The 27,794-nt window shown below is 41.5% G+C and overlaps 1 protein-coding gene across 5 annotated transcripts in view; it reads left to right on the plus strand.

The window, feature by feature from the left end:
- The window catches only part of TTC39B (tetratricopeptide repeat domain 39B), a 335,062-nt gene that overhangs the window by 288,061 nt on the left and 19,207 nt on the right, over positions 1-27,794 (plus strand). For 4 of the 5 annotated variants that reach the window (XM_075826659.1, XM_075826649.1, XM_075826667.1 and 1 more), the window contains 10 exons: positions 8,215-8,319; positions 10,389-10,520; positions 14,212-14,288; positions 15,739-15,806; positions 17,374-17,438; positions 17,558-17,663; positions 20,077-20,142; positions 22,514-22,622; positions 23,878-23,945; positions 24,028-24,087. In XM_075826659.1, coding sequence (XP_075682774.1) covers positions 8,225-8,319; positions 10,389-10,520; positions 14,212-14,288; positions 15,739-15,806; positions 17,374-17,438; positions 17,558-17,663; positions 20,077-20,142; positions 22,514-22,622; positions 23,878-23,945; positions 24,028-24,087 — 846 coding nt within the window. In that variant the 5' untranslated portion in view covers positions 8,215-8,224. Of the gene's footprint in view, positions 1-8,214; positions 8,320-8,560; positions 8,859-10,388; positions 10,521-14,211; positions 14,289-15,738; positions 15,807-17,373; positions 17,439-17,557; positions 17,664-20,076; positions 20,143-22,513; positions 22,623-23,877; positions 23,946-24,027; positions 24,088-27,794 lie in introns of those variants that run through there. The other variant, XM_075826679.1, reaches the window with a different exon arrangement.

Below are 27,794 nucleotides of genomic sequence, written 5' to 3' on the forward strand. Positions count from 1 at the left end.
GGTTGCCCTCTTTCACTAACCATTTAAGCATACCCTGTAGTTCTGTTTCTTGCTACATGCTGCAATTGGTAATGAAACCTGTCTCGCGTTTGAGGGGATGGGTAGGCTGGATTTGGGTTGGCTTTGTTTCTGCCTTTCATACTTGTCGAATTGTTTATATATGATTGTCTGACCATGTGGACTGGTGATCTGATCTCTGGGAGTACTGAAGTTACTAATTCCCAAAGGGGGCATAGCTTATGTGTTCAACCCTTGTATATTGATGTCCTCCGGGTCTGTATTGTATTTAATATCACTCATGGAGACGCTACACCATCTTAAAATTATCTCTTGGAATGGGAGAGGACTTAATGACATTTAAAAGGTCCTTTTTTAGTTTTTAATTTTCTTTCCACGTACCACCCCTGCAAATTATAGTTTTACAAGAGACTCATTTACTCGGTTACAAATTGCGAATTGTTCACGACCGTGGGTCACGCATGGTTATCATGCCTCTTTTTTCCAGTTACTCCTGTGGGGTCTTGTTGTTGGTCCACAAATCTTTAAAATGTGAGGTTACATCTGTTAAGCCAGATCCTAGGGGGCGGGGGGGAATCATTGTGCTGCTATGTCAGATCCATTTTACATCCTTTGTCCAATTACTCACTGACATAATGCTGCTGGTAACTTAGTTTGGCCCTGCTCCTCTTTTGCTCCTTGGGAATTTCAACCTAATGTTGTTCTCTGAATTAGATAGATAAACAAGAGGGGGGCCCAGGGGGTAGTTCCCCTTTGGCTAATTGGGCTGCCACTTATCACTTGAGGGAAATTTGGCGGACTCATTGCCCTCATTCCTTAGCTTATTCATGCCACTCACCTGCATATAGGTCCTTTTCCTGAATTGACCTGGCATTTGGAAATGATGCTTTTCTAGTATATGTGGTAGATGCACAATACATTTCTCGGGGAATATCGGACCACTCTCCCCTCATCATAACTCTGGGTTTCCCTGAAGTTGCAAAACAGAAAATATGGAGATTGAGTCCCCTATGGCTCTCCTGCACTGAGGTCGCGACCTTCCTTGGAAAAATATATAGGTTTTTCGAATACCAATCTAGGTTCACCTGATAGATATCTGGTATGCGATGCCTTCAAAGCATATATGAGGGATAGTTATACAAGCAATATCCGAACATAGAAAATGACTAGCTTAACAACTTATAGGATTGGAGGCTGAACAAGTTGTAGCGGAGGAGGAATATCTCAGGACTAGGGGCTCCTCGGCCTTTACTACCTTCACGGCGAAGCAACGCGAATATACCCTTTTACTAACTGAACTCCCCAGTAAGAAAACCTTATATTCCCAACAGAGGGTTTTTGAGTAGGGGGACAAGAATTGTCTTTTGCTGGCCTATTTGGCTAGAAAGGACACTTGACTCTGAATCCTATTTTAGAAATCGCCTCCTGTACTGGGGTGCCTGTCAATGATGTATTTGCTAAGTTCTACTCCAATTTTGTACTTTTCTAACGTTTCATACAATTCAATTGAAAAAGAGGAATACTTAGATGCCATTATGTTCCCCACCCTAGATAGTGAGGATGTAAACTTTTTGGAAGCAGATCTGACCATAGAGAAAATCACAAAGGCTATTGGCTTCTTTTCAAATCGGAAAAAACCCCGGGTCTGGACGGTCTGCCAATAGAATGGTATAAATTGTATTTTGACGTCATTGCTCCTCGCTTGCTTACCCTTTTTCAATCCTTCAGTAGTGGTACTACCCTCCTCCCTTCTATGAGAGAGGCTCTTATAGTTCTTATCCCCAATCACCATAAAGATCCTAGAGACTGTGGCTCATACCGGCCGATCTCGCTCCTTAATTGTCATATTAAAATATTAGCCATAATTCTGACGATTCATATGTAAAAGATTATATTTTATATTATTCATTCGGACCAATCTGGTTTAATGCCAGGGCAGGCCACTGATATTAACTTTTGGAGGCTCTTTACCAACATATCCACTATAGTCAGGTGGCACCATAGTTGTTGCCTTTTGGATCTTGAGAAATCATTTGACTTGGTAGAGTGGTCCTATCTGTGGTCTGTACTAGGCAAATTTAGATTTGACCCCAGATTTATCCGCTGGGTATAGTTAGTATACTCCCAACCTATAGCAAGTATTAAAACCAATTGTCACATTTTCCCCTCATTTACGCTAGCCCAAAGGACTAGGCAAGGTTGCCCGCTATCTCCTTCCCTTTTTGCACTTACCTTTTGAGCCACTAGCACTATCTATAAGGGCCTCTCCTGATATAAAGGGCTTCGAGATGGGGGAAGGGAGGAACGTGGCTCTCTACGCAGATGATACGCTTCTATTTCTTAATCCGGGCCCATCTCTGCGGGCACAATTATCGTTGTTTTGATTTATTTACATCATCCGTGTGAATTGGTCAAAATCTTTGATAATGGCAATAGACTATGCTGCTAGGAATGTCGCACTTCCTCCCCCACTACAATGGTCAGATAAAATTTACTTATCTGGGTATAGTGGTTAGTTCAGATATTTGTAATTTTTTACTTGACAATATCCCTTCTTTGGTATAGCATCTCAAGATAGACTTTGATAGATGGAGACCCCTACCTCTCGCAGTTACAGTCAGAATTAACCTGTTCAAAATTAAGTCTCTACCTAGATTTTTGCACCTTTCATAATTCTCCAGTATGGCTACCATTATCGTTCTACTCCAATATTGACAAAGATCTTAGATCTTTTATTTGGGCAGGTGGTGCTTCTAGAATCACTCTGGGTACACCACAGCTACCCACTGAGCAGGGTGGGCTGGCACACCCGAACTTCTAGCTCTCCTTCCTTGCTAGCAAACTGGTGTATGTTTTTGGTGGTGGTTTATCCATAGACCCTTAAATCCCTGTACTGAGCTGTAAGCTTCGCTACTCCTGGTCCTATAAAGCCCTCGTGAACTCTATCTATAGACAGCGAACCCCCCCCCCCTTGGGACATATACTTGAAATTCCAATGCAGACTACTCTGAAGGTCTGACAGAGATCAATGCTGCTCTTTAACTCAGAGGAGTGGTCCTGGTCACCTAGCACGCCGCTTTATAGCCCGCTCCTGCCACAGCTACAAAGACTTCCTAACCCTAGTGAGTGGGCAACCCTGGGTATACTAACCTTGGAAGATGTGGAAGAGAAGGTGGCAACTTTTACTCAACTTAGGTCCAAACACTAGATCCCAACTCCTCTCCGGTTCCGTTATTTCCAGCTAAAAAACTTGATAGAGCCCTGGGCCGATGGTCTCAGACTCTTTCCTCTGTATTTTCAGACGATCGTAAGGAAATGCCTATCCCCTCGGCTATGTTCACACGGAGTATTTTGGGGGAGGAATATCTGCCTCAAAATTCCGTTTGGAACTTTGAGGCAGATATTCCTCTCCCTGCACGCCGATTTTCGCGGCAATTATCGCGCCGTTTTTCGCCCGCGGCCATTGAGCGCCGCGGGCATAAGGCTATGTTCACACTGGGTATTTTGCCGAGTTTTTTGACGCGGAAACCGCGTCGCAAAACTCGGCAAAAACGGCCCGAGAACGCCTCCCATTGATTTCAATGGGAGGCGTCGGCGTCTTTTTCCTGCGAGCAGTAAAACTGCCTCGCGGGAAAAAGAAGCGACATGCCCTATCTTCGGGCGCTTCCGCCTCTGACCTCCCATTGACTTCAATGGGAGGCAGAGAAAGCGTATTTCTCGCTGTTTTATGCCCGCGGCGCTCAATGGCCGCGGGCGAAAAACGGTGCGATAATTGCCGCGAAAATCGGCGTGCAGGGAGAGGAATATCTGCCTCAAAGTTCCAAACGGAATTTTGAGGCAGATATTCCTCCCCCAAAATACTCCGTGTGAACATAGTAAAAACAGCGAGAAATACGCTTTCTCCTGCCTCCCATTGAAGTCAATGGGAGGTCGGAGGCGGAAGCGCCCGAAGATAGGGCATGTCGCTTCTTTTTCCCGCGAGGCAGTTTTACTGCTCGCAGGAAAAAGACGCCGACGCCTCCCATTGAAATCAATGGGAGGCGTTCTCGGGCCGTTTTTGCCGAGTTTTGCGACGCGGTTTCCGCGTCAAAAAACTCGGCAAAATACCCAGTGTGAACATAGCCTTATGCCCGCGGCGCTCAATGGCCGCGGGCGAAAAACGGCGCGATAATTGCCGCGAAAATCGGCGTGCAGGGAGAGGAATATCTGCCTCAAAGTTCCAAACGGAATTTTGAGGCAGATATTCCTCCCCCAAAATACTCCGTGTGAACATAGTAAAAACAGCGAGAAATACGCTTTCTCCTGCCTCCCATTGAAGTCAATGGGAGGTCGGAGGCGGAAGCGCCCGAAGATAGGGCATGTCGCTTCTTTTTCCCGCGAGGCAGTTTTACTGCTCGCGGGAAAAAGACGCCGACGCCTCCCATTGAAATCAATGGGAGGCGTTCTCGGGCCGTTTCTGCCGAGTTTTGCGACGCGGTTTCCGCGTCAAAAAACTCGGCAAAATACCCCGTGTGAACATAGCCTAACAGGTATCTTAATATCTACAAGAGACCGACTTATTCCATTAAAATGTTTCCACCAAATCTATTTCACACCTTTCAAATTATTAAGGATGGAATGTATACCTACTCCTGTCTGTCCACGTTGCCAAGGAGCTGAGGGCTCCTTTCTGCATATGTTCTGGAACTATCCAATTATTAATACTTTCTGGACAGAAGTACTGGAATTTCTTGAGATTAAAGTAGGACTAAGAAAATATAGGAGGATTCCTCCAGCTCACCAGTATGTATGTATGTCAAGATTTGAACTGCGCACGGATCCACGTGGCGGCACACGGTACAAACACAGCAGAATTTGATCCAGCGCTGTTTTGTTAAAAGGAAGTAATATTCCAACTTTGTCAGACAAAAGTAAAATCCACTAGGAGTAAGGGTGGTTGTCAGCAGTAAGCCTACGCATTTCAGACAGATCACCTGTCCTTAGTCATGGCACAATGTGCTAGTGGATTTGACTTTTGTCTGAAATAAAGTTGGAATATTACTTCCTTTTAACGAAACGGCGCTGGATCAAAGAAGGACTCCCTCGTATACTTGAACCTAGAATTTGGCTTTTATTACTGGTGGAAGAAATTATACCTACTGTGGCGGTTAGATCTTTCATGATGCTCATATTAAAAACTATACTCCTACATTGGAAACATCCAAAGGTTCCTACGTTGTCCGGATGGATTACGTTAGTAAACCGTAAAAAGTCCAACATTTTGCTGCTAAAATGTGACACGTCAGAATTTAGCATAGTTTTAGTGGCACATTTTACACTAAAGCTTGGAGTAAACGGTTTTGTAAACTTGGGCCAATCGGTCAGTGAATGCATATTTGGTCCAGACCTACAGTATGTGTTTGCACTATATAAATTTTCGCCAATAGAATAATGGCAATTACGATATATACACTTTACAGAGCTGCTTTATAGGTTTTTTAAAATATTTTTATGTGCTGGCTTTAATGTAAACTAGAATCCTGGGGGACATTTCTGTCGTGTATATGAAGTCAGGGCCGATTTTAACTTTTTTACCACCTGAGGCGAAAAGTTATATGGTGCCCTACTTTGAACTTCTAGAAACTTTTGGTGTGCATATACACAGATCAAAGACTCCTGTGCTGTGGTATATGTTGTTGTTTTTTTTTTTTTTGCATGTCTTTGGGTGGCATAAAACTGTATACCAGCCGAGCACTTTGTAACCTTTGTGTCCATTTAGAGGCCGCACACATGGATCAGATATGCTGCAGAAAATTCTGCAACAAATCCAACCCAGAATTCACAGGGGAATCTGACCGAAAATCTGCAACAAATCGGGTCGTGGAAACTAGCTGAGAAAAAAAAAAAAACTATACTCGCCCCCTGGTGCTCCTGTGGCAATGTGTCCCTGGTCCACCTGACGGTCTCTGTACAGCTGGCATCCTGTGACGATGTCTCGTTCAATGTGTTACTGCAGCCTGTGGTTGGCTGCAGCTGTCAAATGTGATGCAGCATCATCACAGGATACCAGCTGTACAGAGACCATCAGGGGAACCAAGGATGCTTTGTTAAAAGAGCACCAGGGGAGGTGGGTATAATCTCTTTATTTTAAACTATGAGAAAATATTGGGTTATATTTTTTTGGGGCATTGGTTGCAGATTTTGATATTAATGAACTCTATGGGGAAAATCTTCAACAAATCCGCGACCACTCAGCAGCAAATATGGACATTCTTCAAATTTATAGATCTGCTCCACGGATACATTTTCGTGCGATTTTCTTCAAAAAGCCCTGTGACAGGGCTGACGTTTTTGCTTTGAAATAGATGAATAAATCCCTTCCATTCACTGAAATTTGTAGTGCTTAAAGAGGCTCTGTCACCAGATTTTGCAACCCCTATCTGCTATTGCAGCAGATAGGCGCTGCAATGTAGATTACAGTAACGTTTTTATTTTTAAAAAACGAGTATTTTTGGCCAAGTTATGACCATTTTTGTATTTATGCAAATGAGGCTTGCAAAAGTCCAAGTGGGCGTGTTTAAAGTAAAAGTCCAAGTGGGCGTGTATTATGTGCGTACATTGGGGCGTTTTTACTACTTTTACTAGCTGGGCGTTCTGACGAGAAGTATCATCCACTTCTCTTCAGAACGCCCAGCTTCTGGCAGTGCAGACACAGCCGTGTTCTCGAGAGATCACGCTGTGTCGTCACTCACAGGTCCTGCATCGTGTCGGACGAGCGAGTACACATCGGCACCAGAGGCTACAGTTGATTCTGCAGCAGCATCGGCGTTTGCAGGTAAGTCGATGTAGCTACTTACCTGCAGACGCCGATGCTGCTGCAGAATCAACTGTAGCCTCTGGTGCCGATGTGTCCTCGCTCGTCCGACACGATGCAGTACCTGTGAGTGACGACACAGCGTGATCTCTCGAGAACACGGCTGTGTCTGCACTGCCAGAAGCTGGGCGTTCTGAAGAGAAGTGGATGATACTTCTCGTCAGAACGCTCAGCTAGTAAAAGTAGTAAAAACGCCCCGATGTACGCACATAATACACGCCCACTTGGACTTTTGAAAGCCTCATTTGCATAAATACAAAAATGCTCGTTTTTTTAAAATAAAAACGTTACTGTAATCTACATTGCAGCGCCTATCTGCTGCAATAGCAGATAGGGGTTGCAAAATCTGGTGACAGAGCCTCTTTAAATAGATGGATGGATATGAGAGACATAGATGGATAGATTGATGGATATGAGACATACATGGATTGATGGATATGAGACATACATGGATTGATGGATATGAGACATACATGGATTGATGGATATGAGACATACATGGATGGATGGATGGGAGAGACATGGATGGATGGATGGGAGAGACATGGATGGATGGATGGGAGAGACATGGATGGATGGATGGGAGAGACATGGATGGATGGATGGGAGAGACATGGATGGATGGTTGGATAGGAGAGACATGGATGGATGGATGGTTGGATAGGAGAGACATGGATGGATGGTTGGATAGGAGAGACATGGATGGATGGTTGGATAGGAGAGACATGGATGGATGGTTGGATAGGAGAGACATGGATGGATGGATATGACATGGATAAACCGAACGAATACACACACAAACATATACACTTAACTTTTGTAGGTAGCTGTACTTTTCATATGCAGACAGTCTGATCAAGTAGTTGGAGACTCTTAATAGGTCAGCAGCGATGGTTGCCTGGAGTTCAGTAGTCAGGAGGAGGAGGGGATGAGAGCCTGCATATACTGTGCTGCCTGGAGAGGAGGTCTTGGAAGAGTGCACACCAGGATCTGTTATTAGCTTCTAGCTGTTATCACTGCTTCAGACAATGTAAACCTGCTCTCTGCCTGTACTGTCTCTGTAGACTTCCTCCCCCTCCCTCCTGTTCGTCACCGACTGCTGACATCTAATGATAGAACAGCTGGAGGACAGAAGGGGGCATGCAGGATATAGAAACAAGGTCCTGCCTGATGCAGCCGGAGAGGGTTTAACCAGCACACTGGTCTAATGTTTACTGCGCCTGTGTTGACCTCTCTTTTGCCACCCCCACTACGATGCTGCCGCCTGAGGCCAGATCTCAACCCGCCTCATAGTAGGTGTGGCCCTGTATGAAGTTGATGATCTGCATATTTTTTCTCTTCAGGGCTTCCAAGATGGATCTCCGATGTGCCCTGGAGGAATGCACTCTGGCTCTGAACTTATTTTTAAATAACAAGTTTTCAGAAGCTCTGGAGTTGTTACGTCCATGGTAAGACTTTCAGGTTACTAAATAAATATGTAATATTACTTGACAACCTGGATGTCTTTTGACTTATTTTTTTCACATTATTACTTTTAAATATAATTTCTTGACATTATACTTGAAGGCTATGCACACCATTGTAGCTATCCATTTATTTTTATTTTTTTGCTACACTCTGCAAAGTTGAATATTTCTTTAAATTTCAATTAGTCTTGATCGCGACTCTTTTACTGTTTTGTTTGTACAGGTCTTATGCACCAGATTGATGCAGATTCTGCACAATGGTTAGAGACTACAAACAAACCCTGTGTGTGTATTCTGATCCTATGGTCATATATGTATCTCCTGCGTCTTCCTAACTATTTCTGAGCACTGTAGAAGCATCTGTGGTCAAAGCAGGGCAGTATTAGTCACACACCGCAAACTCTATCCCTGAAGAGATTTCTGAGCTGGATTTTTTTCACTGAAATGTCTCACCGCCGTGTCTGTGTGTGAGAAAGGGAGGGGAGAGCATGGAGAGAAGAAAGGGGAAACATGCTTCACAGGTAACTAAGCCCTGAAATTGCACGTCCACAAACATGTATTTTAGAGACAGCTGGTCTTCAAATGAAAAGACGCAATGCAGAATCCGCCAATAACCTAATGCAGCTTGAATCTCTCCAGGTGTGTGTGTATGTATATATATATATATATATATATATATATATATATATGCATGTCTAATATATTTTTTTCCTATTGCAAAGGTGTGCACATAGCCATTTAATGTAAATTTATAGACCAACATGCAGTAATTTTATTATAGTTAAAGACCGTGTTGTGACCCGCAGGTTACCATGAAACGTCAAAGTTCAGATTTCTTGCGACTGTTGTGTCTCAGTCAAGGCAAACTGCGGGATGCAACGCAGCCACATCCACTCTGATTACTGTAACGCAGCCAGCGCGACACTGCTATAAAATAGCGTTCTTTACCTGTGCGACCTATGTCGCTGCCAAAGTCGCCATGTAGCCTTAAAGGCTCTGTCACCACATAAGTGCCCTATCTCCTACATAATCTGATAGGTGATGTAATGTCGAGAACAGTGTTTATTTTGAAAAATGATCATTTTTGACCAAGTTATGAGCAATTTTATATTTATGCTAATTATTTTCTTAATGCCCAACTGGGCGTTTTTTAACTGTTGACCAAGTGGGCGTTGTGAAGAGAAGTGTATGATGCTGACCAATCCGCGTCATACATTTCTCTCCATTCATGCCCATTTGTACTCAGCACAGCGTAATCCTGCTGTGCTGTCACATACACCCACATTAACTTTACTGAAGAGTCTTGAGAGGGAATAGACATCACTACCAGCCAGGACGCAATGTCTATTCACACTCCCGACACTTTGGTAAAGTTTGTGTGGGACTTAATAGCTGCACAGCGTGATCTCGCGAGATCACGCTATGAATGACAGCACAGTGAGATTACGCTTGCTGTGCTGTAGTGTCGGGATTGTGTTAGCGAAGTGTCAATTCTGAATACACAGAACGTCCTGGCTGGAGGTAATGTATATTCATTGTCAGGACACTGCAGTAACGTTATAGTGTGTTTATGTGGCTGCACATAGCGATATAGCTATATCGCTAGTGCAGTGTAAATGAATGGGGAGAAGTGTATGACGCTGATTGGTCAGCGTCATACACTCCTCTGTACAACGCCCACTTGGCCAAAAAGTAAAACACGCCCAGTTCATTAAGAAACTCATTAGCATAAAGCTAAAATAAGTCATAACTCCGTCAAAAATGAACGTTTTTCTAAATAAAAAAACACTGCTGTAATCTACATTACAGCGCCAATCAGATCATGTACAATATAGGGCACTTATAATGTGGTGACAGAGCCTCTTTAATTGTTACTTGGTAACGGTCAAATGTATTAAAGCTTAGGGGGGGTGACAGAATCTGAGTGTGCAGGGATGTGTATTATCGACGAGGGGAATTATTAATGTGTAATTTATTTTATATATTTTTTGTTAAATGATGTTAAGAGATTAAATTAACACAGATGTGACTGGTATGCCTTAATTCTACAGGGCTAAAGATAGCATGTATCATGCTCTTGGATACAGCACCATCTTGGTTATGCAAGCAGCGATGACATTTGAGCCTCTGGACATACAGATGGGAATTGGTACGATGAAAGAAGCTTTACAGACATGTCAGAGGTATATACTTTGTTTTTAAATAGACACTAACTTTTCCAACAATTTATGCTAATTTGATAGAATACCTGATATATATCAACTTTGTAATTTACTTGCTGTTAAAATTTTGTTTTATCCATGCAAATTATATGTAAAGTTACTGCCACTAGGTGTCTCCCTTCCTGAAATCTGCTGTCCACCCCCTGTTAAGCAAAATCAGTCTCTCGTTACAGAGCAGATGAGACAGACTGCAGGAAGTGAGGGTGTGTCTCTTTACACCCTGCCAATAGAAGTCTATGCAGAGGGGAGGGAGGAGCAGAGTTAGAGACGCTTTACTCCAGTGCTTGATTCTCGGCTATACTGCTCATTACTGTTGTATAATGTCCTCCATGCTGTTACAGCTTCTATATACACTATATGGTCAAAAGTTTTGGGACACACCTCTTAATCATTGAATTCAGGTGTTTTATTAAGTTGCATTCCACAGGTATATAAAACCAAGAACCTAGCTATGCAGTCTGCCTTTACAAACGTTTGTGAAAGAATGGGTCATTCTAAAGAGCTCACTGAATTTAAGCGTGGTACTGTAATCGGATGCCACCATTGTAATGAGTCAGTTCGTGAAATTTCTTCCCTCCTAGATATTCCACAATCAGTGAGTAGTATTATTGCAAAGTGGAAGCATTGAGGAACCACAGCAACTCAAAGTGGCAGACCATGTAAAGTCACAGTGGGATAACTGGGTGCTGTGGCGCATTGTGCATAGAAGTTGCCAACGCTCTTCTGACTCAATAACTGCAAAGCTCCTCTGGCATTAACATCCGCACATAAACTGTGCCTCAGGAGCTTCATGGCATGGGTTACCATGGCCGAGGAGCTGCATGCAAATCTTACATGACCAAGCACAATGCCAAGAGGTCGATGGTGTGGTGTAAAACACACCGCCGCTGCATTCTGGTGCAGTGAAAACGTGTTCTGTGGAGTGACGGATCGCACTTCTCTCTCTGGCAGTCTGATGGCTATTTGGGTTTGGCGAATGTCAGGAGAGCGTTCACTGCCTGACTGCATTGTGCCAACTGTAAAGTTTTAAGGAGAGAATGCTATTTAAATTGGTTGTTTTTCAGGGGTTGGCCTTGGCTGCTTAGTTCCAGTGAAGGGAAATTTTAATTCTTCAGTATACCAAGACATTTTGGACTATTGTATGCTACCAACTTTCGACAGTTATAACTAATGGTATCCAAAAGCAAATAATATTATTGGGCTAGGTAATGTTCCTGGGAACATCCTCCCATATCTGTTAATGAGGCAACTCTATGATACATATATAAACATGAGAAGAACAGAGTCTATAGCCAATATATATTCGAAAAAATGTCAATACAAAACTTTATTTAAATATACATAATGAACAAACATTTAAAAGAAGTATAACAGTAGGAGAACTCAATCACAAAATGACATAGAGACAAGTCAGGAAAGCCAAGGTATGTATAATAAACCTTTGAAGTATGGGTTTGGGGTAAGACTAACACTAGTGTAGCATAAAACTAGTTAGATCTATTTACAATTTTTGATACTGTTTAAAGGGCATAAATGGTCCCGAAAACAGACATCAAAGAGTGAAGGTAATGGGTCTGAACAAGACCCTGTGTAAAGGATTACCAGGATGGTCTTACCCATAAAAAGTCCTTAGACTGGGTCCTGGTGGTCACTGTGTGTCGACAGTGCGTCGACAGTGCACAAAGCAAGGTCCATGGGGCATGGTTGGGTTAGTTTGGTGTGGAAGAACTTGACTGGCTTGAACAGGGCCCTGACCTCCACCCCATCGAACACATTTGGGATGAATTAGAATGGAGATTACGAGCCAGGCCCTCTCGTCCAACATCTATGTCTGACTCCACAAATTCTCTTCTGGATGAATGGGCAAAAATTCCCACAGACACAGTCCAAAATCTTGTAGAAAGTCTTCCCAGAAGAGTGGAAGCTGTTTTAGCTGTAAAGAGGGGAACAACTACATACTAATTTCTATGGATTTAGAATGGGATATCATAAAAGCTCCTGTAAGTGTAATGTGTTGTGTCCCAATACTTTTGTCCATATAGTGTGAATGTGATCGAGATAAGAGCAGGATTCCCTTCTTTGTGTGCAGTGTATGGAAGACATAACAGTTAGGGTATGTTCACACGCACTAATTACGGACGTAATTCGGGCGTTTTTGCCCCGAATTACGTCCGAAAATAGCGCCTCAATAGCGCTAACAATCATCTGCCCATTGAAAGCAATGGGCAGACGTTTGTCTGTTCACACGAGGCGTAATTTACGCGCCGCTGCCAAATGACGGCGCGTAAATAGACGCCCGCGTCAAAGAAGTGACCTGTCACTTCTTTGGCCGTAATTGGAGCCGTTATTCATTGACTCCAATGAATAGCAGCGCCAAATACGTCTGTAATGGACGCGGCGTTCAAGCGCCTGCACATGCCGTTACGGCTGAAATTACGGGGATGTTTTCAGGCTGAAACATCCCCGTAATTTCATCCGTTACGGACGCCCTCGTGTGAACATACCCTTAGGCTCCACGCACTCGATCAGAGACCACTGAGAATTCGAGATAGTCTGCAGAGGGGAAAAGTGCTATAAAATGCCACAAGTCATATAGTGACCAGAAATATTGTTATTCCTCATGTACACACGTTTGACAGCTTATGCTGAAAAGTTAGGAACGCTTTATCGTATTTGGTGCTGGTTTCTGTATAAATTTGGAAATTTTCCTATTTTCTTATAAACCTTTTTGTAACTTTTTATAGAGTGGAATATACATTCAGCTTTAGGCCACTTTTCTGATGTAAAAAAAATATTAATTTTGGCGCTCGGCCTATTTGCACCTTTTTTTGCGACTTTTGTCTCCTGTCTCCTATTTTGAAAAGTGATGAGAAAATTGAGAAGTATTTACATAGAGGGGGTGCGCAGCCAGAAAGGTTTCAACGTATTTATCATTCTAAAGAACTAAAATCGCTCAAATCGTTTGTCTTTCGGACTGCCCCAGAAGTGCCAAATTTATTAATTTCTCAAACATAGGCAATAAAAGGTTATGCAAATAGGGCCAAAGATCCAAGATGCCGTTTCGCATATCAAAGTGTAAATGGCATTTAGCAATAAACAGACCAAAAATACATTAGAAATTAATGCTTTTTTCTTAGAAATCTACCAAGAAGGTTTCAGTTAAAAACGTGACATCTGTTTCACACGTTATAATTCTTTATTCCCAAGGGAATATAGTCATACAGTCCTTCAATCTAAAAGTACAAGTAAATACTCAGGGCCTCGAAATAAAAACAGCCCATGGACTAGAGCGGGCGATTGTGGTTACATTCATATAAAGAGACCATATCATCCCCAATTGTCTAAGGCGTTTGGTGGCAGCAAATTGAATATACCATGAAAAAACAGATGATGGGTTAAAGGTCCCTGTCTACCCAACTGATTAAACAAAAAAATATATATATTTTTTTTGTTTAAGGAATTTATTGCAAGCATTTCACTTTGCTAAACGTCTGGTGGCTTTAGTAATTAAAATAAAATAATAAAGGATCACTGATGTATTCGAAGTCTATGAACTATGTGTTTTTCTTTTATTCTGCAACGTTGTGTCAATTATAGTGTAATATAGCGGTGAAAGAAATTTTAAAGTGAGAGTAACTTTTAATTTTTAAAGGTTCAGGAAGAGAAATTCTGTGGTGGAGTCTTTGTCTAATCTAGTGTCCAAACAGACAGGGGACCAATTGTCTGAAGGTAATAATTACATTATTTAGGGGAGGGTTCTTCTCCAAAGAGTGTTTTTTTTCCTTTTTAAACACAAATGACTTCAAGGGAACCTGTCACATTGCGTATGCTGTTAAAACTACAGGGTAGAGCAGAGGGAGCTTTGCAGATTGATATTTACGGTATTTGTATTTAATATAACTTGTATTTCATCTCTGCTAACAGTGGGCAGTCCTACTGACTCAGTCATTTGTTAGGTCTATTCTATTGTATTAGGACTATTTCTACTGTATGAAGAAAGTGAAATCGTGCCATGAGAAGTGTATTAAAATGCCCACACCTTCTAAACCAGCTTTTGTGAAAATAGTCACTGTAGTGGCAGCCTCGTAATGTCAGCCACATAGTAGGCCTCACAGTGCTAGACTCCTTGCTGTGCTTATGCCAGCCTTCTAGTAAAGTACGACGCCTTTACCTTCACTATACTCCCATGCAGCTGCCACCTTGACTTTGTTTCCAAGAAGTTACATGAGAGCAGGCTCTCGATGCCGCCGCCTTCTTCCTGTCCAAATCCCTGTCAAATGATGGCTTTGTAATGATGATTTTTCTTCGAGGAAAGAGTAATTGTAGCAAATAAAGCACACCCTTATCTCTGTAGTTATATCTTAGGCTTCTAAATACAGTCTGTTCAATCAAATTTCTTAACTTCTAAGGCGCCTCACACACACGAGTGTGTTCGGTCCGTGATGTACGGAACGTACGTCGGCCGCACTTCCCAGACCAAACACACTGCAGGGAGCCGGGCTCCTAGCATCATAGTGATTTATGATGCTAGGAGTCACTGCCTCGCTGCGGGACAACTTTCCCGTACTGTAATCGTGTTTTCAATACGGGACAGTAGTTCCGTGGAGAGGCCGGGGCACCTAGCGTCATAGATAACTATGATGCTAGGAGCCTGGCTCACTGCAGTGTGTTCGGTCTGGGAACTGTGGCCGACATACGGACCGTATATCACGGACCAAACACGCTCGTGTGTGGGAGGCCCTTAGGCTTTGTTCACATCTGTGTTACGGTCCCATTCTGACGTTACATCGGAGCTTCCCATCAGAACGGGACCCTGACTGAAACAAACGGAAACCATAGGTTTTCGTTTGCATCACCATTGATTCCTATGGTGACGGATTCGGTGCCAATATTTTCAGTTTGTCTCTGTTGTGCAAGAGTTCTGTCGTTTTGAGGGAATGAATACCGTAGACTATGGTATTGATGTGAGCAAAGCCATAGCTATTTGAAAAGCGGATGATTGTAAATGATCATTGCTGTGCACATTCATATAGAAAAGGAATCCTCTATTGGACTGACAGTATTTGTATTGATCCTCAGGCTGCTGTGCCTAGAATCTAGTTTCAGAAACTGTTCTGTAGCAGATGCCAGAACGCCTGTCCTTCACAGAATTTGACCCCGATATGTTTTTTTCCCTCAGAGGAAATGCATGCTGAGATCTGCTATGCTGAGTGCCTCCTGCAGAAGGCTGCTTTGACATTTGTGCAGGTAATGAGTATATCCTATACTAGTTTCTCAAATGGATGTTAAAGGGCTTGTCCGGTTTCTGCAAGTTAATGGTTTGTTTTTTTGTGTGTATTTAATAGTTCTATAATATACTTTCTGTATTCATTCCTCACGCTTTTCAAGATCTCTGCTTGTTACTCCATGGGATCATTCATTGTTTACTTCCAGTGGACAAAATTCTGTCCATGGTCATGTGATGGACACAGGTGCTGGAGTTGTTAGAAGACACCGCTCTGATACACATACTGTAACTGTAATGAGCTGTGCACCTGTGTGTCCAGCACATGACCATGGACAGAATTGTATCCACTAGAAGTGAAGTATGAATGTTCCTACTGAATAACAACAAGCAGATTTTGAAAACCATAACAAATTGATACAAAAAGTTTATTGGAAAATTGTAAAAAATAAAAAAATAAAATATGTATTCTACAAAAATAACGTTAATTTGCTTAGTGGAGTACCCCTTTAAGGAGACAGGATTGTGTGTGTCTCTAATATTTTCCCCTTTTTTTAAAAATGGGTCCAATTGTGCACTGGTAAAGCATTACAGAACAAGGTATTTGTGACTAACAAAATTAATTAACCTGGGACTAATGCACCATTTTTATCTATTTTGATCATTTTCAAAGGGGTTTACCAGGGATACAATAAAATTGCCCAAGATGCTGAAATAATCTCAAATAAACTTGTCTTTAGTACTCTTCACCGTTCTTTCGCCACTATTAGGCTCCCCAACATCCTGACAAGTCACATGAGCAGGCAGGACAATTGTGGCCTGCTGCAGTGACGTGTGTTAACCATTATGACCTAGAGATAGCGGACTGTTACTGGCTAGCCTGCTTACATGATGTCCCTATAGACGACATTCCCTACGCAAGAATGTAAACCGATACGATAGGTCACCTGAATAGCAGCGACAAGGATACAATATGTAATTCTAATGGTGACTGTATTGACAATTTTATTGTTTTACCATTTTGGGCTTTCTTAGCTATTTATTTTTTACATTATTGAATTAGGACTAGTGTTTTGTGTGCACAATATTGAATACTAAAATTCATAAACTATAATCATAGGGTCTTCCTTTTTATTACAGAATGCAGGATCATTTTCTTGTGCTAGATTTTCTGATTTTAGAACGCAAAGCTTGCCATAGGACACTAGCATGTGGCAAGCGACTGCTGGGATAATTAAGGTCATTTTGGCCTCGTATTTTCCAGTCCAGGTATTGGCCTTTATTTAGAGTGCAAGAAGGAAATAATGTCAGGCGGTTTTCTTTATCTTGATTAATCAATACGGTTATATAAAAAAAAGATTGTCTCATGAGTCATTGGTGGCATATACGTAGGATACTCCAACAATGTCCGATCTGGTGTCTGATGACTGGAAGCTCTTGTCGTTTTTTTTTGTTTTTTTTTGAAGCGGCCAAATAGTCGGCCATTCTAGTCAATGGCCAACTTCTTAGCTGTTTAATAAATATTTTTGGGTTTTGTAAGAAGTAGGGATATAGATTTTAGTTTTGTCCATAAACATGAAATTCTTCCAGGATGAAAACATGATCAACTTTATCAAAGGCGGACTCAAAATCAGGACAAGTTACCAAATCTACAAGTAAGTTTGTTTTACAATGTCATTTCCTCAATTTCCTGTTCTAAAGTGCTATCTTTATCCTTTTAGTCCTTAAAAAGTTTAAAATTGCTAATAAATTGATTGATGTTTGCATCTGATAGAGAATGCCATCAAGTTCTTTTATCAATGAACCAAAACAAGAACTCAAGTGAAACTCAACATCAATTTGAAGGTGGCGTTAAACTGGGCATAGGTGCCTTTAATTTGGTAAGTATTTTTAATAATTGTTACAAATAAACAAAACCATATTCAAATATGTTGCTATTTCTCAGTTCTCCAAATGTTGGAATAATAGGTTGGTTTTCAGATTGGTAGAATTTTAGGCAGGGGTCATGTTTAGGCAGAATTTGATCTTGTTTTAGTGCGACAAGCAAAGTGGCAGCACCTTCATCTTTATACATGATCCAACTCTTGCAACAAATGTTGCCCTGTAATCGGTTTTTGTTTTTTTAATACTCCCATTAAAGGTTCCACCACAGGACTTCGAGATTCTATAGAATCCCAGAAGGCCAGAAACAGAGGATCATTCAGAGATTGATACTTTCCTGATTTAGGCCCCATGCACATGACTGTAGTTTTCATCTGTAATTACAGGCCGTAATTAAGTACCCATTCATTTCTACGGACTCCTTTCCGTATCTTTACGAATGGGTGTCCGTGCCGTAGAAATGATAGAACATGTCCTTTTTTGGGCCGTAATTACATCAGACTCCCCATATGTCTATGGGTGCTTCCGTAGTTACGGACGGCTACAGATGTGCAACAGTATCCGTCCGTAATTACGGAAGCTTTGCTAGGCGATGCCAGGTTTTCAGTTGTTGCATATCACTTGTAGTTTTCTAATTCTTTTTGTGGATCCGTAAATACGGATGCACTATGGACCGTATTTACGGACACCATTCTGTATATGCGGATGATTTACGGATGACCATACAGGACTACGGATCCGTATTTAGGGACAGTATTTACAGGTGCATTAACTCTATGGTCGTGTGCCTGGTTCCTAAGGACCTTTCACACCGTTTTTTGCAGGCAGAAAAAATCGGCCTCAGAATCCCTTCAGGAATTTAAGGCAGATTTTGAACTGCCTGCGCTTTTTTTTCCCCGTGGTTTTCATGTTTTTTTTCGCTGTGTAATGCAAGGTCGGCGGGCAAAAAAAAACGTAGCGGAAAAAGCATGGACATGTTTTTTCTGCCTCATGGATTTCAATGGGAAGTCAGAGGCGGAATCCACGACCAGGGTTTTTTTTCCCCACGAGTGGCCAAAAGCTGCCTGGGGGAAGAAAAAACGTCTCCACCTTTCGTTGAAATCAATGGGGGGGGCGATTTCGGGCGTTTTGTGGAGCGGATTCAGATTCCGCGTCAAAATCGGCGCCAAAAAACTCCCTGTGAACAGGGCCTAAAACAAGTTATAGTAGCATGTTTCATTTTTATTTTCTACCTTTGCAATAAAATGTTCTGTATATTTTTATTTTTTATTTTTTTTAATCAGAATATTTGATCCAGCACTTATCTAGTTCCTTTGAATAATGGACTTAATTGGGCTCCTTTTTATTAGCCACCTCTGGATTGGCTCTTATTCTGCTGGACTTACTTGGCAAGACAATAGATTACATGGACCCATTCAGGCCTGCCATCTGGGTACCAGTTGAAATTTTTAAAAATAGGGGCCTGGTAGCACTGCTTGTGACTGTGGTTTCTGTATTTTCTATTAGGGAAGACTACACAGGCCCCAGTTACTGCAGTAACTTCCCTTCTGTCTAGCCCTCCGTTTACTAACCCACTACTCCACTATTCTCCTGAGCCCTCCTAACCTCTGGGCACTGTTTTTACTTGGTCCCGATGCTGTTCAGCGGTGAATACAATGTCCTAACGTGGGTCTGGATTAATTTAGGTGTCAGTAATGGGGTCTGAGTTAATTCTGGGGTTTGAATTTGTTTTGGGATCTAGAATGAGGTTTGAAAAAAAATGTTTGTGTCTAGTCTGATTTTAGTTTTGGGGTCTGATTTAAATAAATTTTGGGGTCTGTGGTTTTAATGCCTCAACAAATCCAATCCTGCATATTCTTGTATTTTTTTTTTTTTCTCTTTTCCTTTTGTGTCTACTTATGTGTTTGGCTAAAAAAAAAACAGAGTCCAAAAACTGCATCGAAACTGTGTGTGTGTGTGTGTGTGTGTGTGTGTGTGTGTGTGTGTGTGTGTGTGTGATCCTGGCCTAAAATGTTTTCTATAAAAAGCTTCTTGATCATGACACAGCATGTGAAAACACTGTAAGCTAAGCAGTTATGTATCTTTTTACCTTGAATGTTCTTCCCATTGAAGTCAGTCGCAAAAATCCGCACAGCGTGCTGTAAAATTGAGTCAAACAAATGCTGCAGTATCCATAGCTTCTTATCCACGAACGTGGCACATCTGGGTGAGCGATAACATGCCAGATCTGTGGGCATGCAATTCCTTTTTAATCCCCCTCATAAGCTTGTAGTAATGATCCCGTTCTATTCTCATCTAAGTCAATATCCTCTAAAGATAAGACAGTGTCTGGGCCTCCTGAGTACTGACCATTTATTTTTACTGTTCCTTCCTGATCTCACATTCTGATTTTGCCTTTTTTGTTTTTTTCAGATGCTTTCTCTCCTACCGTCAAAGGTTCTCAGGTTGCTGGAATTCATTGGCTTTTCTGGAAACAGGGTGATTGATTTTCTGGAATTTAAAATATGTATTTATATTATGCTATGACGTAACAGATTTATAACTCTAGAAAGTGTGAAGAAAACAAAGAAAAAGTTACTTAGGATATTAAGGGCTTTGGTACTACAATCGAATGATAATATTGGAGTTATGACTTGCTGTATTTTGTATAAGCACAAGCCTCTTCTGGCACAGGAAAAGTTAACAAGGGCGGTTTAATGGAAAATGGAGTAGTAGCAAAAAAAGAAAGTAGAGCCCTGACTTTTTTTTTTTTCTCGTATATTCCAAAAAGGAGGAATATATTTATGTTCCCATACATCTGCACTTGTTACCCAAATGTTTATACATGACTACTGCCATACAAATAATACCACAATCCAGCAATTGCATAACACTGTCATATTCTCACATTATACTGTCATCTAGTGCCTTCACAATACTGCCATGCAGTGTCCACGTGATATCCTAATCCCTCACATCATACCGTCAGAGTGCCAAAATAAAACACCGTATCAAAATGAAGCTTCAATTACCCACAGAATAATATCATAAATTGCACACACAATATTGTTACTCGATGCCCAAATAATACTACCATACATTGCTACTGTGTTTTTTGTATTTTTTAGGTTTAGTTTAATTCTCCCATCCCTGGTTGTCTTTGGTTTATAATGAAGTAACTGATGGCCTAGAGTAGGGAAGGGGTTAATACTAATGATCTTTATTGTCTGGGGGTTACGTTTCTGGGTCCAGTGGTTCCTCACCTCTCCAGGCTCCAGCAATGTCTACCTGTTACTCAAAGCTGAATGGTGAGCTGGTGTCTTTTGTTGTGGTAAAATTTGGTTCCTGACCTCATCGGTGTGATGGTATTTTTTGCTTACGTGCATCCAATTCTCACACGTTGCTTTGTAGACCAGATATAATAGAAACATCAATTAAATTTAAGTATATTTCCTATCCATAGCGTAACCTGTAAAAAAAGGGAATTTAAGAAAAGACCAAATGCAAATGCATAAGTTTTTTTTAACTAGTGAATGTACAGCCATGAACACGATTGTGTTGCAGCAGCCACTAGAGGGAGCTTACTGCATACTATGGGTTAGTAAATTCAATGTGTAACCGTATGCATTAAGCTCCCTCTAGTGGCAGCTGCATGTAGCCAGACTGTTAGGTCTTAAGGGGGTTATTCGGTTTCAGCAAATTAATGTTTTTTTTGTTTTAAGTTCTACAATTTCCCAATATACTGTCTGTATGGATTCCTCAGATTTCAAATCCTCAACACACAACCAACACGGACTAGTTTTACTATGTAATTACAGTCATTTCCGTTATAAAATATGTATCTTCCAATGTTTTTACTTTGGTCTTCTTAAAGTTGAACTCCATAACAAATATGTTGTGATTTGTATAATATAAAATTAAAACCTGTGTTAATGTATATTTTGCAAATTACATGTGGCAATCAAGAACGTGTAAACAGATTAGAGATTGAGTCTAATCTAACATTGAATGAATGCACATTGAAGAACTTGTCCATTAGATACGCAGATGTCTGGCACTGCTGGCAAATATGTGAAGCATCTTAACAAACAGCCTTTGGCCGAAATCCAACGCTACGTGAACGCTACAGAATTGTGTGTGCTAATTCTGCAACATTTACAGTAGAAGTAAAGTGGATGAGAATTAGAAAATCTCTTGCCCACACTGCGGAAAACAAACGCAGTGTGAACGTTAATAAATTGACCTGCAGTGTGGAATTTATTTCCGGAGCATGTCAATTTATTCTGCGTTTTTGTTTCTCTGTTGTGGGTTTTCTCTATTGAATTCAATGGGGATGCAAAACCTGCAACAGAAAGCCAAGTGTTGCGACTTTTGCGGCGTAATGGCAGCGATTACGCCGCAAAAATCGCAACTCCGGAAAAAAAAACATACTTGCCCAAAACGCTCTCCTTCTTCCTGCAGTCCGGCCTCCTGGGGTGACGTTTCATCCCTTGTGACTGCTGCAGCCAATCACAGGCTGCAGCGTCACATGGCCTTTAACGTCATCGTAGGAAACAGGACTATGCGCAGAGAAGACAGAGGGGGTAAATATTTAGATGATTTTTTCCGCACAATGTGGTATGGTTTTTTGGACGGAAGGTGCAGGCAGCAGATTTTTTTTTCAGAGATTTCTGCGACCGTCTGTTTGATTCCTCTGAATTGAACTTGCAGAAATCCATGTACCTGCTGCAGAAACAACCACATGTAGGGGAATGGAACTGATTTTCAGTCGCATAAATTTCTGACACAAAATCTGCCACGTGTGAATCCACCCTAAACTATATTGAGTTAACTGCAACTCTTGTGGTAATGGTTTTACTATATTTAACAGGAGCTGGGCCTTTTCCAGCTGAGAGAAGGAGCCTCTGGTGCCAGTGTAAGAGCCATTCTGTGTGTCCTCACGCTGCTGTTTTATCATACTTATATCTCACTAATACTTGGTAAGTTCCCCTAGAGCAGCGATCCCCAACCTTTAACCAAGAACCAGTTTCATGCAAGACAATTTTTCCAAAAAAACGCTCAAATTAATGTGTGGTGCAGAGTTTTATTCTGCAGCGTGTCAATTGTATTTGCGTAAACGCTGCCTATTTATTGTTGGTTTTCCCCATTGAATTGAATGAGGAGGTAAAACCCACAACAAATAGCAGTTGTTGCATTTATTGAGGTGGAATCGCAGCAATTCCGCTGCAAAAAACACAACTCTGAAAAAACTAAAATCCTATACTTACTCAGAAGTCTGTTTCTTCCTCAAGGCCGGCCTCCTGGGATGACGTTTCATCCCATCTGACAGCTGCAGCCAATCACGGGCTGTAGCAGCGGTCACATGGGATGAAAAGTCATCCCAGGAGCCCGGCCTGGATGACGTCAGGGGATCGGTCTCCTGGGATGATGCTTCATCCCTTGTGGCTGCTGCTGCAGCCCATCACAGGCTGCAGCGGTCTCCTGGGATAAAACGTTGTCCCAGGAGGTCGGCCTGTTAGCAGGCCGGCTGAATGCTCAGCAGTTTTTTCCGCAGCGGACATTCGAGGCAAAAAACTATACCACAATTTGGTGTGGTTTTTCACCCACAATTCACTGCGAATACCGGATACCACAGCTCGGTACCAAATGATCCACGGCCCAGTATTGGTCCGTGGTTGGGGATCACTGCCCTAGAGTATGTGCCCAAATGATCACCTACTCACTTTCATTAAAGAATAAATGATGAATATTATTGTTGACATTGGTTTAGATTTGTTCTAGTTATTCTGATTATGAACTAAATGTTGAAGCTATAATTATGGCACCATTTAAATTAATGTTTAATATTTGCCATAGTCCAATAGGTATAAAAAAAAAATCCATTATTGTGGTTTCATTTTACGTTAGCAGCACATTGTTGCCCCCACCTGCTATATTTTTATTCTTTTTTTAATACATCCCATTATGAAAGCTTGTGGTCTGGGTTTACTTAAAACTGTTAGTAAACAAAATATTTTATCCTACTAGTTATGAATGGTTCTATTTCTTGCCATCTACAATGTGATAGGAAATTGTTCCTATAATTTTGGGGCCACACCAAGGTTTTGCACTTCTATATGAATCACAGTAGTTAATAGTCTACACAATCATATCCTAAATACTTTATAGACATTATTGTTGGTTCACCATACTATTATATACGAAGACAATCTTTCAAATCTTTATTTTTCTTAGGCACTGGAGAAGGTAATCTTGAAGAAGCAGACTCTCTTATTGAACCCTACCTCAAGAAATTCCCAAATGTATGTGACTGCGAAATGCCTAAATCTGGAGAGTTGTGTACAAAAAAAAATCTCATAATTGACTTATTTCTCTTTTACTCAGGGCTCCATAATTCTGTTTTATGCTGCCCGGATAGATGTACTTAAAGGAAACTTTGAACAGGTATTTTTTATTTTTACCATCTAAAAAAAGCACTTCAGTTAGACTAAAATAAGACTGTAAACATGTAAAATATATGTGTATAGTTTTTTTTCCAAGAGATGGCAAACTGTATGTGTTGCTTTTGATGTTAGCCACAGGCAATTGTGAAGAGATAGTCTATAGATTTGCCACTAAGTGGATGTATTGATGGAAATATAGGTTCACCTTTTGAACATCATATTACATTTTACATCTAGATCTAGTAACCTTAAAGAAGCACTAAAGTGTTTGGGTTTTATTTCAGCTGAATAAGTTGTAAACTAATAGTCTTATTGAACAATTGCATTTTTTTTCCATGATTCAAGCAGTACTTGCTATTACTACTACTTCATGAATGTCGGCAGCCATCTTTGGAACTTCTAATTCTTGTACGCTATCCCTGACACGCATTTTCAAAACTAGACTAGACTAATGTTTAGTGCCAGGGGTAAACACTACTTCCTATAGTGAAAATTGGCAAAAAAAAAATCGGTGTCGATAATACTATGTAGCTGGGGGCTGCTTGGGTGTTTGAGGTATGAGGAAGCCAGCAAAATTCTGAATGCGGAGCTGGATTACAATGTATTATAGGACTTCAAATGCATTGCTTTTTTTTTTTTTCTCAAATCTTTTTATTTATTCAGAAAAGAGAATAACATACATGCAATCGTCGTACATTTGAAATCTGAACATCTTGGTAAATAACGTTTGATATCAAGAGACAAAATAAAGAGAAGGTGCGCAGGCCTTACAAGTAACATCAGCAAGTAGTTGCAATCAAAGCAAACCTAAGTGAACATAATAAACTATGTACAAACAATTGAACAAGAGATTCCCGTATCATCCGGTCACCTTGAAGGAGTATAGCAGTTGAGGTAATTTAAATATCAGGAAGAAGGTAAAAGAAAGAGATGAGAGAGAGAGAAGAGGAGAGGGGGGGGGGGCACATATATTGCTGCTGCCTGAACCAAATATTAAAAGCATTTAGATAAAAAGGCACCTGCTCTTAACTAGACACACTAGCAGAAGGAAAGGGTTGGGACGTCTCGCAGGGTGATCTGCGGAAAGCTAGCCAAGATTCCCAAACCTCTAAAAATTTATCATGTCTTTTTAATTCCCGGCTTAATAATTCCTCCATCCTACAAATGGAGTCTACCTTGGAGAGCCATTCACTAACTGTGGGGGGAGCATCAGAACGCCAATATAAGGGAATGAGCAGCTTCACCGCTGTAAGAAGGTGTGTAGAGAGGTTATGGCGTCTAGGACAAAAGTCACCTGAAGAGGCCCATGGCAAGATCAGGGGGGCGGACAGTGAAATTGTGGATTTGGTGATCACCTTAACTTTGGAGACCTTTATCCAGAAGGGTTGAACCTTTGTACATTCCCACCAGATGTGCGACATAGTCCCTTTCTCAGTATTGCAATGCCAACACTTGTTTGAGTGGGTAAGGGTAGCTCTGTGTAAAAAAAATCTGGGGTTCTGTACCATCTGCTTAGGGTTTTGAAAGAATTATCTTGAATTCTAACACACCTGGAAAACCCATGCGAGTGTCTCCGGATTTGAGAGGTTTCCCCTCTTGTAAAGGTAAGTTCTAACTCTTGTTCCCATGCTAGTAAATAACTTGGTTTGTCTGGAGTTCTCTCAAGGAGAAGTCCTCCATAGATCTTGGAGAGGATTCCTCTGGTGAGGGAGTGCTGATGTACAGAAAAAACAGAGTCTCCAAGGCGCTGCTGCACTAGGAAGGCAATAGGCATAAGCGATATGTAATATTCAAGCGATTTATTGAAAACAAGGCTACGCGTTTCAATGCCGCACCGGCATCTTCATCAGGCCAACCTGGCCTGATGAAGATGCCGGTGCGGCATTGAAACGCGTAGCCTTGTTTTCAATAAATCGCTTGAATATTACATATCGCTTATGCCTATTGCCTTCCTAGTGCAGCAGCGCCTTGGAGACTCTGTTTTTTCTGTACATCAGCATATCCTCTGCGGTTTTCCTTGGAACACTGGCACTGAGTCCTGGCAGCAGCAGCTACTATTCTCTCCACTGTCCGTTATCCTCTTATCCTAGGTGAGCACCTATTTGGATTTTTGGATATTGTACTTTCATTGCCCGGGTAATCTACACTATGTGGCGCTGTGTTTTCTATCTCCTATCTGGTGAGGGAGGGGAGAAGTAAGAACGTTTCCAAACAGGATGGCTCAGATCTTCATTGAAATTTAAAATTTGTAGAAAATTCAGTGGCCATCAGGTGGAACTGGGATTAGGGAGGGCAGGTCAGGAAGCTGTCCATCTTTGAAGGCTTCAGAAATTGTTGTAACACAAAATGGTTTCCATAGACTATAAATAGGGCTAGGGCAACCCATAACATTGGGCAACAAGGCCACGGGCATAAGAGGAGAAATTGCGTTGGAAGGGTCTTTAAAGGGTAAGAACCGACGGAAGACCTCAATAGTGCCTCTAATAGTGGGGCTAACCTCATCGGTTATTTTATGAGCAGTAGTTCTACACCAGAGGTTGGACCTCATATCCGGGTTTAATAATGCTCTTTCCACAATCAAGGCAGGGGAAGAGTCACACGTTCTAAGCAGGGATATCCATCTACTCAGATGGATGGCTTGGTAGTAAATTTGCGGGTCTGATAGTCCCACGCCCCCTTTATAAGATTTTAAAATAGAGTCTGTGGGGTAGCCTTGGCTTCTTGGCAGCCCATAAATATTGTGAGAAGAGTTGCCTAATGGTGACAAAAAATGAGTTGGGAAGGCGGATCGGCACAGTTTGCATGGGAGGGAGAATGTACGTTTTCAGGTAATTTTTTCGTCCTGACCATGAGAGGAATGGGATATTGAGGGAACGAAGATGAGAGTGAAATTTGCAGGCTAAAGGTGCATAATTCAGTGTATATAACAAATAAATATTACTAGGCAAATGTATGCCCAAATATTTAATGTTTGAGTTAGGCCATCTAAAAGGCGCCAAATTCTTAATCACCCCTACATCTCGTTAGTTGATTGCGATGTTTAAAACTTCAGACTTGGAGTACTTTATTTTAAAATTAGATACCCATCCAAAAAGTTCAAATATGCGCAGAACATGAGGGAAGGCCTGTCTCGGGTTAGTGATTATCACTAGAAGGTCATCGGCAAACGCTGCTGTGGAGTGAACTACCCCACCAAGATTTAAGCCTTGGATATCATCAGTTTGAACTATTATTTTGTGAAGTTTTCCATAACCATTATAAATAACGTCGGGGAAAGAGGGCATCCCTGCCTCCTTCTGTTGGTAATGTCAGAGGGGAGATAGTGTACCATTCAATCGAAGTCTCGCCCTAGGCGTCGAGTAGAGGGAGAAGATAGCGGATATAAAAAGGGGGGTAAACCGAATTTAATCAAAGTTGCTTTGATAGAAGACCACCGGACCCTATCAAATGCCTTCTCGGCATCTGTACTGAGTAAGGCCAATGGAATCCTCTTCAAAGAGGCGTAATGAATGATGTTGATAAGTCTGGTGGTATTATGTTTCCCCTTCCTGGCTGGTACAAAACCCACCTGTTCTGGTGAAATAAGTTTAGTAAGCAGAGGTTTGAGTCGTCTGGCTAATAACTTTGCCCACCGCTTCAGGTCTGAGTTGAGGAGGGATATGGGGCAGTAACTACCACAATGTGACTTGTCCTTACCCTCCTTAGGAA

Source organism: Rhinoderma darwinii, chromosome 1 (assembly GCF_050947455.1).
Source record: "Rhinoderma darwinii isolate aRhiDar2 chromosome 1, aRhiDar2.hap1, whole genome shotgun sequence".
In the NCBI taxonomy this organism is placed as follows: Eukaryota; Metazoa; Chordata; class Amphibia; order Anura; family Rhinodermatidae; genus Rhinoderma; species Rhinoderma darwinii.